The following is a 19,227-nucleotide window of genomic DNA, read 5'->3' on the forward strand; positions in this document are numbered from 1 at the left end:
AATAAGGTTTGCATCTGGATGGTGAAACTGTTTTATGCCGTAGCTGTCTCAGCATTAGTGCAAGGTAAAAGAAACAGCCATGCAAAACGGACACCATTTTATCCCAGAAACTAAATACACACACACATGAATTTAGGGTTTATTATTGTAACCATAACAATAAGGTGGATCTCTCTTTATTTTGACCATCAATTCAATCATAATTGTTCTTTTTATCACAGGCAATAGTTATAATAGTGCACTTTTTATATTTAAATTATGATACAGACATTTCTTTTTTTAAACACCTTATTCTACTGACCCTTATGAATGGAGAATAGTTTACAATCTTAGCCAGAGTTGGGCCAATGAAAGTGAAGGTGATGTGGTGATGAGACAGATGAAACTGATGATGGTGAGCAATCATAAAGTGTGTGCGGACAGTGAGGCAAACAACTTCATACAGTTTCTCTTGTGACAATGGCTACACAACAGGAGAAGAGGCGGACAGACAGGTCAAAGGGACAAGGCATAAAAGCAAGAGATGAAGCGGAATTAGCAAGCATTCAATGCGTGTGAGAGAAATTATGTGCCTGTTAGGGTTTGGCAATGTTAATTAATTTAATATTCTTGGGTCAGTCAAAATCTCCGTACCTACTCAGCTCAAAATGCAATCGGCTCACTCTCAGTCAGCCATCATCCTCCCGTCTCACACACACATTCCAGTTACCAGAGATAAGCGTGACAAAAGAGATATGAGCTATAAACAAAGATCACTGGAGAAGTAATGCTTGTCAGTACTGCTATCAAAACCATTCCTTTGCATGGAAAGAAGCGCTCAAAAAATAAAAAAGAGTGGGTAATGAGAAATGAAATAGAACAGGTTTCTTTAACTGGCTCTTGACATATTTTCTGTAAACAAATACATGACACAAATGATATGACCAAATAAATAAATAAATAAAAATAGATGAATAGATAAGTGGACAAATATAAAAACAAAAAATACCATTAAAATAAACAACTGTAGCACTGTGTATCTCTCTGAAAACATTCTGCACTTTTGTTGCATATTGTGCTGTATGGAAGACTGGTGATGAACGTCGACTAGTCTGATAGAGTACTGGAGTAATACGTGACTGTCCGAGTTGCTACGTCTGTTTGCCGAATGGTGCGACTCTCGGTGATGAGCGTGAGTGCAGCGATGGACTACTTGGCTTGTTGGTGAACACTGAAGTGAGGAGCATGGGGTAAGGAGACTCTTTGCTTGCTTCCCATTCTGAAGTCCTGTTCAACAAGGAATTGACATCGCAAGCCTTTACAGTCCGGCATCATGAAAATGTCCATTGATGAATATTTCCTTTGTGTTGTGTGTGTTTTTTTTTTGTTTTTTTGTTTTCCTTTTATTTCATTCTGAGTCAGTACGTGAATACTATGGCAATAGGAGACAAGCTCGACGAGAAAGGTGGCTTCTGTTTGATCCACAGGTCAGGAATGTTCTTCTCATTCAATCTGGGCACAAACAGCTGTGATGAGGTTCATGGAGCTATTCACGCATAGTTTTTTTTTTGTTTTGTTTTTTTCTTCATATAGTAATGTTCATATTTCTGTTCAAATCAAAAATACTTTTCTTCAGAGCAACAGCGGTCCAATGCAAAAAACATAGATGCATTGTTTCATATTGTCTCTGAGTAAAAAGAAAATATAAAAGAATCAAAACATTTAACTTGAAACAAATACCTGCCAAAAAGCAACTGGTCAGCTTCCACTTCCTAACACTGCAGAGTGTTTTCATTTACTGTCTTTACTGCTATCACTGTGCTACTGACATCTTCAAAAGAAATATGTAAACATAAATAAAAACTAAATAAAAAAATATTTTTTTCACATTCACTTACTTAGCTTACTTTGTTGGTTTTCATTACCTCAGGAGAAGACACTGCTGGAATTCCAGGATGTCGTTTCTCCTGAGAAAGTCAGGACCTTTTGTTCAGCTCGCCAGCACTCACTGAAGTGGTAGCAGGTTGCTAACTCTTTAGGGTTCATCTTCTGAGATACATCTATATGTCTTTCAGTATGGATTGGTAATTGCGTGTTGCTTGATAGTGATATGAGTGCACTGGTTAATTTTAAGAGTAATCTTGAGAACCATCACAAGACTATTATTTCTTTTTGGTGTCAGATACTGTATTACAATGATATGGTAGACTAGTCTATCTGATCATGTCAGCATCCTTTAGCAGGCTGATTTGCTAACTGGCATGCACATTAGCACTTCAAAATTCCTAGTTTGATCTGTGAAGCTGTATCTATGATGGATACCAAACTGCTCATTCACATATTATTTTTTTCATTAAAGGGTGATTCCCTAACACTTCTTTCTCATTTAATGGTAGGAATCCTGGTGATCCAAAAGATCAAGAGAATGTTGAGAGTTGGAAAAAAAAGCATGATGGGGAAAAGGCTCAATCCTTGCTATGGTCAAGCACCTTCAATAACTTAGTCAAGGAAGAATAGGAGTAGCTCATGGCTTGCAGGGATACTTGGAGATGAAGTTATACTGTCTTCTTTCTGGTGTAGTTCAGGCATCCTGCTGCATGGTCTCACTTTCTATCCTACGGTTGGGACTGGGTTCCATTGGAGGACAGCAGTCGGGTTCTCTCTTTTGCCGAGCCTCTGCGCTGCAGAACTCCCCCGCTGCCTCCTATGCCTCCGCCATCTGTTCGGTCGCCCCACTCGCACCTGTCGCCCCCACCCTCGGAGCGCCTCGAGTTTTGGCGGGTGGGGGTCCCGTGGGGCCGGCCGTTCTTCTCATCTGGGAAGGGATCAGGAGACGAGGACAGGAAAGTCACTCTTAACGTACACATTCTACAGTGCCTAAAAATGTTGGTTGGCTGAGCCTGAAAAATTAGCACCATCCTTTTTTTTTCTGTTCAGCAGTTTAATTGAGGTGGACACTGCTGTTCTCCTTTGGCCACTATCGATGATGGGACCCAAGAAAAAAATACTGTTAGAATAGAAAACAACCATGTCCCTAGAAAAACCACTGATCAAAAGAAATTCAAAACAGCTTGGACCAAAAATAAAAAAAAATAGAGGCAGAAAACTGAACACAGACAGAAACCATCATCCTCCTCTGTAAATACTAAAAGAAGTTTCCAGCACAAGGAAAGAATAATGGGTCATGTGATTATTTAACATTAAATTAAAGATATTTCAAAAGAAAAAAAAGGCGTTCATTTGCAAATATGCAGAAGAAACCGCCCCAGTATGTACCTAGATGAATAAAGTCAAAGGAGGAAAATGTTGACTTTTTAACTCGGGCGTGTGCACAAGTGTGTGTAAGCAGTCTCACCAGATAGGGCTTGCACCATGGGCTGATCATGGGAGCTGAGAAGCTGAGCTTGAATCGTTTCCACCACTCGTCTGAACCTGCGACTTGGACCTGGAGATGAACCAAGGAGCACAGATCTAACAACGGCTAGGTATCATTCTAAAAATATTCATCAGATGCATCAGCACTCAGTGTCTGCACAAAATCCAGCCTAATATACCTCTCAACACTCAGGGATTCCTTTCCCAAAATGTCAAACCTTTGCTTTAAGTTGGTACACCTAAAACTGCACCCAAAATATAAATATTTTTTAAGTTTAATTTAATTGGTAGTTGAAGGGGTCAAACATCGACTCCACTCGCCTGATATGAGGGTGAACGTCACGCTGTAGATTCCGGTCTCCCTCCTGCTCTCCCTCTCGGTCCTCTCCCTGTCCCGCTCCCTCTCGCCCTCTGAGAAGGCAATGTCCACCTGGAACTTGACGGGCTTCTGGAAGACGGAAGGGCCGCCGGAGGACTTGTACTCGGCCCGGAAGCTGGTCTGGGAGAGGACGCTGTGACTGAGCGATGGGATCTGTGTGGTGGGGAGACAGAGAAGAAGCAGAGAGACCGACAGACTTACGAGGCGGGAGAGGTACGGGGGCCAACGTGAGTATAGGGAGACAAAGGGCGAGGGTGAGGAGAAGAGAGAAAGAGTGAGCCATTGGTGAAAGCAAAAGTGAGCCATTAACGTGCCACGAGTGAGCAAGACTGAAATAAAAGAGAAAACTGAAATAATGAGAGAAATGACGCACGTGCAGCATGAGAGTGCATGTGAATACCTTACAGCTTTGCCAGTGAGAGCCATGCTTTCTACAAACGAGCTTTGATTGTGAGAGGTGTGAAAGACAGAGCACATTAGATACTCACAGACAGGAAGGCGTGCACAATGTCAGCTTTGACAGAACTCAGAGGTTTGTCTCTGATGACCACAAAGATCTGCTCCTCTTTCTCCAAGCCGATGAAGTTTCCAAACCACGACTTCTTAGCCAGCCTGGTAGCCAGACAAAAAAAATAGAGTGTGAGCAAGTACGCACAGCTGAGGAAAACATCCGAAAGCACAAAGACACAGCTTTCTTCAGAGAAAACAAGTGACACCTCAGCAATAATCTAGTTTAGGAACTGAGACTTACTCAGGGCTGGATTCTGGTGTTAGACTGGACATGTCTTCTGATGTAGGAACTAAAAGAGACACACTGGTGTTAAAATCAAAGTTGGTAATATAAGACTTTTAGCTTAAAACTGGGGGAAAAATATTGGGATATAATCAATTGCTATTACAGTGATCTAGAACACTGTAGTCTGAGAGAATGAGAGAAAGTTAGAACGGAGGAAACCTGTGATGACACACGTCCAGTTGTTCCATAAAAGTCCCACACATGCGGAACTCACCTTGCAGCTTACGGCGATGGAAACGAGGTGAACCCAGCAGGTTGTTCTTGAAAGAATTGAGGCGAGTCCTCCAGTGGGCAGAGCTGCTGGCCGCCATGCCGCTTCCCCCTCCTGGGCTGGAGGGCGGGGTCAGCGACAGCGAGCCCACCCCTCCCCCTCCCTCCGCCCGCGAGGAGGACGAGGACGAGGAAGAGGAGGGCGGGGTGGAGGAGGGGTGGTGAGGGTGGTGGACAGGGGTGCCCAAGGGTGTGGGCAACGGAGAGCCCTGGGGAGTGACCTGCGGCACAGAGTGGGCAGAGTTTGGGTAGAAGCTCTTAGTCACTGACTTTAGGACAGAGGACGAAGGGAAGAAGAAACGGGGGATGGGTGACAGGAGCGGGGAAGGGGAAGGTGAGCGGGAGGATGGGTTGTGCAGAGGCAGGGATTTGATGGGCTGCAGATGGGGTCGGTCGGCGGGTCCCTTGGTGGGCAGGGTCTGGGTCTTTGGGTTGGGGGGAGCTTTGGGCTTGTCATGAGCCCGTGTTGAGCGAGGAGTACTGGCGCTTCCCTGTTTGGGCTCCTTTGTGAGGGGGGTAGCGGTGGCAGAGGTGACGTCTGATTGGCTGAAAGTGAAGACGGGGCTCTGATAGGACTGGGGAGTGGGTTTTGTGGGGTGGGGGGGGTGGGAGAGATGGAAAACAAGAAAGAGAAGGGATGGAACATGGAGAAAGGATGGAAATGAATATCATGCTCTCATGACAAAAGAGTGCAACTTGTGAGTAGTGAAAGCGTCAAATTCAATTACACCAGTGCTGATTATAGAAGCTTTCATTTCGGCCCTATAATCTTTTGTATGTGCCATTTATATCTGAAGTGAGTGATTAAGTGAGGGTTTAGTGAGAGTTTAGTGACAGTTGTGGTAGTGACAGGGTTAAGAATACAGTGACAGAGGACAGTGGTAGTGAAGGAGTTAGTGTACCTTTATATTAATTAATATGTTTAATATGTAATTAAATCCCCAAAACTATAAAAAATTATCTAATTTAAAGGTTCTATGTTCATTTTCCAAACAACTGCGCAAACAGCTAGTCCATGCATGGTGAGGAAGAGAAGTGATATGAAGACAGAAGAAAAATGCCACGCAAACGCCCCGTTGGGTGAGCGATTTAAATCTGAGGGACTGGTATTGCGATGATGTGCAAAAATGACAGAAGGGCTTGGTAAATGGACATTTCAGGGGGTTGTGAAGTGTGGTTAGAATTTTCTTAAAGCAGGGCTGGCTGATATTGGCAAAGAAATGATGCGATAATTATCACAGAATACTTATATTAATAGTTTACTATATAATTATTAGTAAAGCATTCAAAATTACACATAAAAAGATAAACACATGTCCATACAAGTGAGTCTAATGGTTTATATAAAAAATATATATTATTTAAAAATGATATACTTTGAAGAGTTTAAGAACTAATTCTAGGTAGAATATTGTTAAAACTCAATTAATCTTGAGCTGATAGTGGATTATTGGCCAGACCTAGTTTAACACAATTGCTATACAGTGCTGTTGTCACCCAGCTGTCTGTATGTCTGTATGGTGCAAATCTGAACACAATGCACACTCTGGGTCGCGATGGACATGCTAACTGTGTTGGGTCTGCCGCTTAGAAAACGCTGCAGCACATGAGATGAGTACCGAGGCCTTAACTGTAGAGCTGCTATGTTACAGTGGAGAGTTAATTAATACATATTCATGTTGGAAATTAAATATTTTATAATGCATGCTTGTATCGTGTTCAAGGATAGTGAAGGTAATCAAAGCTGCAACAGTGTGTAGAGTTTGTTAAAAGTTGGCCAAGAGGCCCTTACCCTGGGACTGCTGAGAGGGCTGGAGGAGAGACCAGTGGAGGCTCCGCTGACAGAGCGAGACCTGACGAAGAGACCAGAGGTCAAAGGATTGTTAAAAAAGAGCAGAAATGTCAGACTGAATGCATTCTTGGTATTCAACGTTTAGATTGTGTGTACTTTATATGTGTAAGCATAACATACTGTACCTCTGGCTGTGTGCAGCTGTGTCCAGGGCCCTGCGAGGCGGGGTGGGAGACCCCTGCTCAGTAACACTCAGCACCTCCAGGCTTTTCCTCTCAGGGCGGCAGCGGCCGTGGCGCGTCAGCATAGGAGAGTCAACGCGCTTTCGTGGAGGGTCTGCTGAAGAGCGCCACCATAAAGTTGTTACAGGATTCACTGACACCAATCTTAGCAGTTTGAAGCTTGAGATGCATTTTTTATTAGAATTATATGTTATGTAACTGCCATACAGAAATAAGTCCACTCTCAAAAAGATGGCCTGTTTCTTTGCCATGACAGCAGTATTATTCAACTGTTTCTAATAAGCACTATGGCTCCCTGTTCGTAAGACATGTCGCATCTTCACCATCCCTCTCCCCGTCGTCACTCTGTCACTGTGCATTTATTTTCTCTTTTGCGGTTCTGAAAATTATGATCATGTTGAAAGTGATTTTTTTCCACAGGCCCTTCGCTCACTGCGCCATCTGTGACTGTGATAAACTTAGCTTCCTTTGCACTGGCAGAACGGCTGCCCTCTCCCAGTTTTGTCCCATAGAGAAATTCTGCAGACATCCTGCAAAGTCTGGTTTGAACATTGCACATGACAAAAGACTTAATGTTTGTAAAATATTATACATACTTTACACACATAAAAATTTTCACTGTCTAACACTATTTTCAAAGACAACACTAGAGCAGTGTCAACAAAGCCAACCAGAGGGCACTTTGGGCACAAACTTCTGTCTGTTTTCCATATTCCTTCATGTTTTATTGCTAATGGTGGAGATCACGGACTAATGATTACCAGTGCAAATTATTTAATCAAAAAATGAAAAACATTTAAAATGTCAAATAATCTAAAATCAATTGGCAGAGGTAATGAGTACCTGTGTATAGCACCGGACTCACAGACACAGATTGCTTCTACGAATCTGAGGTTGAGAAAAGCAGCTTCCTCCTGCCCCCTAATGACTGACCTACGTCATTGCGCGGTGGCAAGTCCTCATCCTCATAGCTGGGGTAGCGCTCTTTCCTGTCCAGCAGTAGGTAATAGATCATCTTCTCCTGGTTTTCTCTGAAGAAAAAAGAAAGCAAAGAAAGAACCTCATAAGAGAAGACGTTAAAATTTAGAAAGAATGATACAGAAAGGAGCAATACTATATGTGACTATGGTAGACAGCTCTGCTTAAAAAAGTCCGTGTAAAATAAAACAGGATGGACAGAATTATCACCTGTGCACCTCAAAATATAGCCACATACATACTCTTTTTCACGCTATGTTCCTAAGGCTGAGTACAGACTGAAAACATCATAACGAGACTGCAAACGCAGTCGTTTTTAAGCACAAATGTATCTTTCTCCCTCAATATCACTTCCTTGTGATAAACCCTTTTGTTTTTTTTTCATTAAAGGAGCACCTGACTGAACAATTAGTTTGATATTTGTGAGGCTAGATATTTTTCGGGCAGGCCACTGTCACAGGTCTTCATCTTGCAAGCTTTAACCCCGAGGCAAATAAGTCAACCTGACTCAGAACAAGAGTTTCATTGTGGCATGATGGAGAGGAAACCGTGTCCCTTCTCTGCTTTCAGACAGCACTCAAAATGTCTGTCCACAATACACAGGGGTCAATAAAAATCAGATGCTGACACTCATTAAGTACATTACTGGGTAACCAGAATAAAAGTAACTCCTGTACATGACCCAATAAAACAGTCCTGAAATAGATGTTACATTTGTGTTATTGACACTGTGTCAGACTTTTTTTATATTTCTGCAACTCCACAAATGTAAACCAGATAGATAAAAACCTCTAAAAAAAACATTTGATATAATGCAGTTTTCCTTATCACAACATACCATAAACCTCAACAACAAGTAAGGGAGTAGAGTTTATTGCCCTAAGTTGCATAAATGTTTTGAATTTCTAGTCACTCAGTGCACAATCAGGCACTCAGAGACACAGTCATGGTTGGAGTTGAAAAAAAAAAAAGCTTACTCTTCACATTGCAAATCACGTGTGAGCTTGACTCGGTCCCGGAAACAACCCAGAGAGTGCATGCTGTCCAACACATCTGGGTCCAGCTCAGTCAGGGACAAGATTCGCCTCACACACACTCGCCTGGGAGGAGGCTGCTCAGGACACGGCTCGTTACGACCACCCCTGGGAGCCACAGGCGCACACACACATAGCACATAATGAAGCACACATGAATGACAGATATAACATACGTGTATATGTTTAAATATGATGCAACATAAATTTAAATGAATATTTCATTCAAAAGTCGCAAACGTATATACTCACTGATACCAGGCGTGTTTCTGGATGGCCTCTAGCTGTAAGGGGTGACAGGGCAGATGGGGCCATTAGTAACTACAGTCTGCTAACAGCCAGATGGCCACAAAGCTATGCTGTGTAAACAGTTCACTCCAGATCTTTTTCACAGGCATAAGACACCTCGTCAGTTCTAAATATTGTATATTAAAAACTTATAAAAAATGGATAATTTTGCAGTGTTTATTGTTTTTGAGAACTTAACAGAAAATCATGCAACACTACGTTTGCTGGAGAATATATTATAGATATATAGGTATATTTGATGGTGGTCACAAACACTGACATTGTCCCACATATGTAGAATAAGATCTGAGTTCCCATTGACATACGCCCATTGATTGTTCTTCTGATTCTAATAATACATGAAAACATAAAATCCTGGCACAGTTACACCTAATACACACTGATGATGCAATCCCTTGATGTAAATGCAAACCCCCCCCCCACCGCGCATATGAGCACAGTCTCGTACCGTGAGCCTCTTTTCAGGGTTGACCTCAATCATGCCCTTGAGCAGCGACTGGCAGTCCGGGGGGATGAAGTGGGGCATGTGGAACACCCCGCTCTTCACCTTCTCCAGGAGCTGGCGTAAGTTGTCGTGGTCAAAAGGCAGGGCACCCTATACGAGAACAGGAGCGAGGGAGGTAAGAGTGAGGACGGAAAAACAGATGTGACAAAATAAGCTTGAGTAAGAACTGCAAACACATGAGAGAGTATTTAAAAAGGGACCAAACTGTATTGTGAAAACAGGAGTAAAAGACTTACCACCAACAGAGCAAATAGGATGACCCCACAGCTCCACACATCTGCTCTCCGCCCATCATATTTCTCCCCCTGCCAAACACAGAATCCCATTCAATTCATTCACCACTGACCATGTGAAAACACAAACGAGCGTTAATCGCTTAAATTCACTGAGATAATTTCAGCTGAATTAAGGCTCATCGAAGACTATATAATCTTTCATTATGGAAAAGAAATCTCCACTAAATGAAACATTGTAATCCATTTTAATCGAGCACTTAGACAATCTCTGTCCAAAACACTGTAAAACCATCTTTTCATTGATAGAACTGGATAATCTTCTTGTATGCTGAGTGCCCTCAAGAACAACTCTTACTGAAGATATGCCTTCTTAAAAATAGAATCTGTTTCCATTAAGACTTATTAATTATTCCTCCCAATTTTGCAACAATTAGTGATTTCTTTGTTTTTAGCTCATGCAGCTTTGTAGCTGTGTATGTGTTTGCTAAATGAATAATGTATTAATAACATTTGCTAATTTTAATTATAAGCCAACATTTGAGGAAGACACTGTGCAAGAGCAGGACTCTCACCCGTATAACTTCAGGGCACGCATAATGTGGTGATCTGAAATGAAATAGAAAAGTGTTAGAAGCAACATTACTATGCTTACAATTCTGGACAGTCAAACTAGTAAAATAAACGCACTATATAAATGTAACACGTGTGTGTGTGTGGTACTCTGTATATAGGCAGAGCTATCACTGTTGATGTAATGTCTTCAGTAACTACTGTACTCTTTATTGTGTTACATTCCGAGTCCCTGAAATACAAAATATGACCCTTTTTTATGTGAGTACACATTATTTCTGAACACACACACAGAGAGTTGGTACTCACCCACAGCTGGTCTCTAACAGACTGTCTCCCACCTGTAGGGAGGCCATGCCAAAGTCAGCAATGCGGATGTTGTTCTTCTCATCCAGGAGCAGGTTCTCAGGCTTCAGGTCTCTGTGACTGCACAAACACAGAAGAAACATTTCTGCTTAACTGCAACAGCATGGGTTTTGAAAAGAGGGCTTTAATATTGGCTCATGCTCATTAATTTCTTGATACTAAAAGTCTGTTTGCCAAAAAGAAATGTAGGAAAGTGTCTGCAAACATCAAGTCTGTAAGAGTAATGGTTTATTAAAGATACATTTTTGATGTTACTGACTAAGGCAGCAGGAATTTCTAAATTATTCTGCCATAACATGTCAAACTGGCATCAATTCTTTATTGTTTCAGGAGAGGGCTAAGAATCAACAGCAGTGGAGCAAAATTATTTGTTTTCCTTTCAGACCAAAGGCCCCCAAATAGTTTAGTAACTTAGCAGAGGAACCCGAACGATCGCCCTGACCCAAACCACAATTTAAGAACCAGTGCTTTATGCAAAAACTAACCAGATGGAATGACTGTGGCAGAAATCCAAAGCAGAGATGATCTGCCTGAAGAACTTCCTGGCCTCTTTTGGAGTCAGCCGGCCCTTCTTCACCAGGTAGTCAAACAGCTCTCCTCCTGACACATGCTCCAACACCAGGTACCTGCCGACATATAGAGACAACAGTGTGATCTGAAACTTTCATCCAGAGAGATAGGAGGAGGACTAAGGGGGAAAAAATTAAGACACTCTTAAACTGCTAGATACTACCAATTCATTATGTTGGATTCTAGGATCACAATACTGAGATAATTTACCTTTTTTTATTTACTCACTGTCAGCCAACTTGCCCATCTACTCCAGCAGCTGTGTTAAAGCATTTTTGCAAGTATTTTTTTCCTCAAGATAGATCAAAACCTTTTTGGTATAATTGTATGAGATGAAGGAAAAGTGAGAATTACAGTGATGAGAGCAGATTAATATAGTTCTTAGAATAATATTTATACTCATCCCACTCCAAAGTTCAGTATTCAGCAAGAAAAAAAAGCATGCAAACTGCAGTGAGCCCAAATGTGAGGCTCTTTTGAATGCAGAGGGAACTCACAGATATTTGTTATTTTCGTAAACATCATGCAGCTTCAACACATGCGGATGCTCAATCAGTTTCAGAATGGCAATCTCCCTCTCAACCTGGTTAGAGAGAAGAGACAGATACAAAGAAGAGGAAAGAGAAAGCAATGAAGACACTAAAGCAGAGCACACGAGCCGGACAGTGTCATTTTTTGAAGCAACAGAGCTGAGGTTAATTAATGCATTAATGCAGAAGTTAAATATAGAAAATACGGAGCAGCTTATGTACAGCACAACACACGTTGCCATATACAAAATTAGCATTGTTATCATCTGTGTGAACAACAGCCTCAACAGCGTGATACTGTACCTTCATCAAGACTGACTCAGACAGCTTCTCTCTGTTGACTATTTTGATCGCTACCTTCTGACCCGTAATACAGTGGACCCCCAGCTTGACCAGTCCTGAATGAATGAGATGCAAAAATAAGAGAGAAGCAGGCATGAAACACAGAAAAAGGCCTCGTCTACCATATCTAATTCTACATAAAATAGTAGCTTTAAATTATTTGTCACATTTCAAGAAAGTTTTGTCATTTCAAAACAAGAGAAAAAAATCTGTTGTACTCACCTGTCTGCCCCTTCCCCAGTGTTTTTTCCAGTCGATAGGGCCCAACATATTGAGCTGACTGACTTAGAGACAGTTCCTTACTCATACTGCTCTGACTGGAGGCTAATACACTACTATTACTACTACTACTACTACTACTGCACTGTGATTATTGCAAGTACTTTGATATTATACAGCTTACTGTAAGATACAAGATGGTGCTCAACATAGAATAACGACTAGCTTTTATTTCAGTGATAACACTGCTACTCTGAAGTTACTGGGTGAACATGTAAAAAAACGCAAGCCAGGGCTGATTTACAACATCTGGATGACAAATGAACATTCTTCATCTAAACCTGGTTAATAAACATGGCTAAATATCTTGCTCTGAAGCACGGTAAACATGTATATCGTTGATATTTAACAAAAACAGCGTGCTAGTGATAGACTAAAGCTGAAAAACTGAGATGACAATAAGTTACTAAGCTGTTTTATGCGTTAAATACAGACAACTACCATAAAGATAAACATGACAAGGTAGGAAAACTAATGAGTTTTACTTCTGTACATTAGTTTATTTGTATAACTTGCACCTTGTTATATGTATGACGTTAACTGTATGTGACGGGTAATAAGAAAATTATCGCAGTGTAACGTTGACGTTATATAGCCTTAAAACAAGAAGGTTTTTTCACGTCTGGTACGAAGAATATTGTCATTTGGTGGTTGAGTCTTGCAACAAAACGTCAAATACGTCAAGTTGATGTTAGAACTGGAAATTAAATCAATTTTATTCTCTCTGTCAGGCCTATTTTACAGGTGCAACAACATGCTATTTTAGCCTCGCCGCCGCTCTCCCACACAGCAGCGAGGCTAGCTTGAGTTAGCCTCAACGCCTTGACCAACGGCCGTCTCGCCCGCGCCGCCTGTCAAAAAGACCCACACCTCCTGAAGTTTCTAGGCATCGCCAAACGGTAAGATTCATCGGACGGCCGCCACATTCTCACAATATTTCGAGGTGAAACGCGTATTCCTCGCCAAACAACCATCTTTAGCGTAGCGTAGTCCTCCCCCTCCCTGTCTCTCCCCGTCTCTCCCTCTCTACATCCCTGCAAGTGGCGGATCACAGCATCTTCTCGTCTCTCCTTTGGCGTGTCCTCCTCCCTCACCGGCGGATACACAGGTGAAAAAAAACACAGAGATCCGCAGATCAGCCCGCACTATTATCGACTGCCTTATTCCCCTCCTCACATCTGATTATAGTTCACGCAGGGTAAAGGCCCCCTGTATTATACTCCCTTCGGTCTTCTTGCCGTAAATCGATATTTTCTCTCTCCTCTTCCTTCCTTCGTCTCACTCGCATCAGCATCCGGGTCCCACTCCCTCTCCATCCTCTCTCCTCTTGCCTCCCTCTCCTCCCCCGCCCTCCTCCTCTTCCTCCTCCTCCTCCTTCTCCCGATCATCTTCCACAAAATACGCTTATCTCCGCATTCACCTCAGAACCGGCCACACTGTGGGCGAAGTGAGCTGCTGCGGACACCTCCCTCATTATTATTACGAAAGACATTTTGTAAACATCGCCAGAGGGCAGCGGATGGGACGCTGCCTGTTAGGGGACGCTTTGACACGGCTCTGTCCTCTCAGAATCACCGGTGTCACGTAGGTGGTGTTTAGCTTTCAATTTAGTCTGATATGAGGCATCAATTCTGAGATGTCGCATAACTTTGAGGTGTACCACAGAGAATTGAATGAAATGCAGTCGTGGAAGCATTTGGATCTTTTGCTAAAGTAAAAACAGCAACCTGCACTCCACTACCAGTGGTTCAGAGTCAATAACCTACTTTACTTAAGTACAGTTCTTCTTCTTCACAACTACATTTGTTTGCTGACTATAGTTACTTTTCAAATATCATTCATATTTTACATACAAAACATAAAAATAAATGTATACAATACCATGCATTGTTACAAATTAAACCACTCAGCAGTATGTAATGTAATTAATTAAATAAAATAAAATACATTGCAGTATTTCTACTTTGACTCAAGGACCCAACTACATCTTCTAGTCCTGCATTCATGATCATTTTACTCAAGTAGAAGTACAGAAATATTAACAGCAAAGTCGGTCAAAATAAAAGAATTGCTCCTGCTACACTAATTAATTAATTATTATTATTATGACTGTGCAGAAAGATTTTTGGTTGGATTTTAATAAATTTTTGTATTATTGTACAGTTTGATCTATAAAAATGCAACATACTTTATAAAATGGTCATATGTTTTGTATTGTATGTAAAATGTTAATGTTTTAACTAGCCTAACGTTTAATAGCTGTCAAATAAATATAGTCGGGTAAAAAGTGAATTATTTCCCCCTAAAATGTAATGGAGTAGAGGAATGCAGTGGCATAAAATGGAATATTCAAATTGTACTTTGGGACAGCACCTGAGTAAATGTACTTCGTTACTTTCAACTGCATCTGTTTCATTATTGTGTGCTCCTTTGATATTTGCTTATTGTCACTGAAAACATGTCACAGTAAGAAAAGCAAAGGTGTAGATAATAAAAATGAATGATGGCTGAATTCCATTTAGCTGCCAATAGTACCCCATAAAAAGGGGGTGATTTAAACCTCACCTCCTCGTCTGGAGGGGAGGGGGAAACTGAAATGTTGGGTGCTGTTTTAAATGGATAACACAGAGAGGACAGTTTAATGAATATAAAAAAAACAATAAAAAAGAGTAAGTAGGACATTTGAATGTATTATCTGTAAAGTACCTTGAAAAATCTCTAAAATCTCAATTTGAAATGTTGTGTGTGGGTGGATAATTCCCCAAAGCCTATCTTCATCTGTGCATAGCTGGTTAATTTGCACACAGCCAGGAGGATTTGTCTCCAAACATGGAGCAGAAATAGAATGGAAAAGATACTCATTCTACTATTTTCTGGCTTGTTCTGATGGTCCTCTGAGATCAAAATAGGTCTACATCAGTGCAGTGAATGACACACCTTGCAGGAGAAAATATTCTCCTTTTTTTACTGTAAGAGGAAATGAACATTTAAGACAGATACACTGTAAAAAAAAAATCATTCTCTGTTTGGTTTTCCTACAAGCAGCATTTGAAATAGAAGATTGGAGTCAACAAGGGAGTCCAACAAGAGAAGCTGGGGAAAGAAAAGTAGGACAAAAGTTCTCAGTCTGCAGTTGCAGAGGACAGAATGAAGTCTGGTTCATCCATAAACCTGCAAAGATACCGTACACCTTAGTTTTCTTTCACAAAAATGAATGTCTAACAACTAACTACACCCCATTCATGTGAATTCTGTCCCTCCAAAGCTTCGTCTTTAATCTCTCCTTCCAACTGAGGTTATTCTATAACAGCTTGTGAATAAATACCCTTTCCTCTCATCTATACTGAAAACAGGAAAAACTTTTCTTCTCCAGGTCCTTCCTGACGTCTAATCTTTGTGCATTCCCACAGTTCCCACACTCATACCAGAGCTCAGACTGGAAAATTGACATTAGACTGCTCGGTGCAGGTACTAATGTGAGGATTAAGCAGAGATTAATTAACTCTTCTTAATTCCATTAAGAGCAACTACTCCAGAAGAAGCCTATGCTTGGCCAGGGGAGAGGTTCCAACCAGTACATCTAATGAATCAAGAACAATACAAAAAATGCTGAATAATAAAAAAACAAACAAACAATATACTGTGTAGTAATATTCATTGTTTTGTGCATAGCAAACATTTACAGTGCATAGATAATCAGTGTTACAGTATAGTCCATATTGTAATTATAACCTATATGAAAGAAAAATTCACAGAAGCATAAAGTATCCAGAGTTTAATGTGTTTAATGTCATCACCCCCTCTTCAGTTTTGGAGATGGTTCAGTCCAATGCAAGAGGCAAGGAGGGGAATGCTGGGAAAGTGAAGGACTTTGATAAAGTGAAGCTGTGATTTAAAAAAAAATCAAAGACAGAAAAAGTTATGAGGCAGAAATAACTGAGGCTGAATATGTGACAAAATGATGTGATTCAAATCATGCAAATACATCATGATACAATATAAAACAATGTGGCATCAATAAAAATAAAAATATAGTTTCTATAGTTTCTTTTCTGTTGTACAATAGTTGTTTATTTTCCATTTTCTCCTTTAATTTTCCTTTTTCCCCTTTTAATTTTAGTCTAATTCAAATTATCCTCCATAAGCCTCTGCGTTTATCTAAAGTATAGTATCGAGTAAAGCGATGTTACAAAAGGTCAAGAAAAAAAACTTTTAAATAGAAAATCCCACAGAGGCAACACAGTACAAAAATAAACAAATCAACAAATCATGTGCACATAGACTCGTCATTTTAAACCAGACTGATATAGCTTTGACATCATGTCTTTGCCTGTCTGCCAGTGACTGCCTGATGAACATCACAGTTTACTGCTTTGTAGCTTTAAGAGATTGTTATTCTGGTTTACAAGCACTGATTATCTGTGCAAGACCCCAGGAAAAGTGTTTTACAGATGATTATTTACTCCAAATGCAGTGGTGGGAAAAACAGTTTGTAGTCATTTGTGTGAACTTACATTTTATTAAGATGTATTTCCTTATGTATTAGGAACACTCAGACAGGGTTTTTATACAGGCCTGGAAGGCATCTATCAGATCTGTACAGTTCTCCACTCCCTTCTCTCTGACACTGAAACAAAAAACAGACTTATGAAACACGTAGCACCCTCTACACATACAGCCATGTTATCCTCTTTGGCATATAACAGGGTTTCAGATAAAATTGTGGAAATTACATGATGGAAATGTGGAGACATCGGAAGCTATATCACCTAGTCCGCATAAGGAGTATCTCTAAATTTAGTCTTCATGTGCATCAAAGGGATTACAACAGTATAGCCTGATAGTAATGTATTCCAACTCAAACCTCCACAGCTGCTTTTATCTGCACTCGGTGAATTACGAGGACACGAGTGAGTAATCTGCACGGCAGCTCCACTAACACTAATCACCGCTGCACGTGGACACACACCAAATGTCTGTCGCTTCTTGAGTGCACGTAACACGAACCAACGGCCTGGAATGTGCCGGTCTTCTGCAATAGGTCATACATGTAGAAGTCTATTTCAAACCTTAGGTCTATTTATGCTCCTCAAGACATTCATGTTAGTACAAGGGCCCTCAGCAAATGCCTTTAAACTCAGTCCATTGATGTAGAGTGGATTTACTTAAAAGTTGTGAACAAGTATTCTACATTAACTCCAATTAGAGTTAATGATCTGCCCACAGGCGCTCTAACAAGTTGAGCCCAGATGAGAAGTTGATATGAATACATTGGAAGGCATGCATAGAACTCAATAAGTGATGACTGAGAATGGACAAAGGGATGTAATGGAAAGTGACTTGTATTTAACTGGAACCCAAACACAGTTAATGAATAGTCCTCGAGGGCACAAAGTTATACAAAGACACTCTGTACAGGCAATTACACTCACAAAAGACTGACATGTTGGCTGGAGAAAATGTAATTATTCATTTTAGAAGTTTGAATGTATGTGTATTTGTATAAATGCCCTGCAATTGTACATCATTATTGTCAGAACTCACCATTTGTCAACGTCCTCTTTGATAACCTGGCATGATGCTGGCACGGCTTCGTTGCAATCTGGCATTTTGTCAGAGGAGAGCTGGAGTTTGTAGAGTCGTGCTGCTGCAAGGGCTGCAGTCAAGTATGCTTACAGATTGGTTACAGAGATGGAGGGAAAGACAGTCGAGGGAGGGAGGGAGGAACCATGACAGTGACTGTGTATGATAAGCTTTAGAGAGGAAGAAGCCAAGGAATCGGAGAGAAAAAATTATCACGTGCAAGCGATTTAGATTTTGAGTTGACTAGTTTTACTATTTATTGCAATATGTGTAAGTGAGTTTTTTGTTTATGTTCATCAACCTATATAATTTATTCTTAAAATTCCTTCATTCCTGTCTTTTGTTTTATTGTCCTTCTAATGAATATGCAGATGACTGACCTTTTGATTCAACTATTATGCATTACAAGGGCCTCATAATGAATCTTAAATACTCACTACAGGGGAGCTGGCACTGGGCTTTTTCCTGAAAAGAGACTGGGGAGCCTGACTTTGTTTTATGCTGTTGTTGGCCTAAGAGGTTGAGCTGAGAGTTGTGGCATTTGTTTAACCAATGAAACACTGAATTAGCATCAAGCATGCCATCAGAAAAGATTCGACTAATATTCTAGAAATAACCCAGAATTTGCTTTTAAAGATAAAAATAAAAACAGATGGAGGCAGCATTAGTGACGTTAATCCCTGCAGGAACACGCATTTGTTTCTTATTTTGAACTCATCCTGATCCGATTGTGTAGTTACATCCATATATTGCTACATTTGAGAAATATACTGGTTTTTTTTGTTTACTAAACACTGAGTAACTTTTTGTCCCACAGTCATAAGTTTTTCATCATACATTGAACCTTTGCAGAGCACATCTGCACGTTCATTTACATGTATGTAGCTTTTTACTGCAAATAAATAAATAAATAAATTCTTCCTTTAATGCTCATCAGAATGTTGTGATTTTAACCGTTCATCATTCATGTAAACATAAAATTTTCAATGAACATATGAACTAGATTTCTTCTTCTAAAGACAGTCATAAACAAACAAACAAACAAACAAAACATGTTTTTAAAAAAAAATTAAATATATAATAATTCAGCAT

The 19,227-nt window shown here is 40.5% G+C and overlaps 1 protein-coding gene and 1 long non-coding RNA gene across 10 annotated transcripts; both read right to left on the bottom strand.

Annotated features, from left to right (window-relative positions):
- Nucleotides 1-127: 127 nt before the first annotated feature.
- On the bottom strand, nt 128-13,872 carry brsk1a (BR serine/threonine kinase 1a). Of its 9 annotated transcripts, none has more exons than XM_056366526.1 (19): nt 12,496-13,871; nt 12,235-12,329; nt 11,899-11,984; nt 11,317-11,457; nt 10,775-10,891; nt 10,468-10,501; nt 9,896-9,964; nt 9,603-9,749; nt 9,098-9,129; nt 8,789-8,953; nt 7,767-7,864; nt 6,777-6,927; nt 6,592-6,652; nt 4,744-5,374; nt 4,485-4,533; nt 4,222-4,345; nt 3,676-3,886; nt 3,335-3,424; nt 128-2,794 (listed from the first exon to the last, which is right to left on the bottom strand). In XM_056366526.1, the coding sequence occupies exons 1-19, from the start codon at nt 12,578-12,580 to the stop codon at nt 2,595-2,597; spliced, it is 2,586 nt and encodes an 861-aa protein (XP_056222501.1). In that variant the 5' UTR covers nt 12,581-13,871; the 3' UTR covers nt 128-2,594. The 9 variants fall into 9 exon arrangements, with proteins under 9 accessions (XP_056222501.1, XP_056222494.1, XP_056222495.1 ...); XM_056366519.1 differs by having other exon boundaries at nt 128-2,806; XM_056366520.1 differs by having other exon boundaries at nt 6,777-6,930.
- A 2,318-nt stretch (nt 13,873-16,190) lies between these two features.
- On the bottom strand, nt 16,191-18,253 carry LOC130162627 (uncharacterized). The gene is made up of 3 exons (XR_008826291.1): nt 18,097-18,253; nt 17,067-17,179; nt 16,191-16,437 (listed from the first exon to the last, which is right to left on the bottom strand). It is a non-coding gene; the product is annotated as an uncharacterized LOC130162627 (long non-coding RNA).
- Between the last annotated feature and the right edge of the window lie 974 nt (nt 18,254-19,227).

This window comes from Seriola aureovittata, chromosome 21 (assembly GCF_021018895.1).
Source record: "Seriola aureovittata isolate HTS-2021-v1 ecotype China chromosome 21, ASM2101889v1, whole genome shotgun sequence".
In the NCBI taxonomy this organism is placed as follows: domain Eukaryota; kingdom Metazoa; phylum Chordata; class Actinopteri; order Carangiformes; family Carangidae; genus Seriola; species Seriola aureovittata.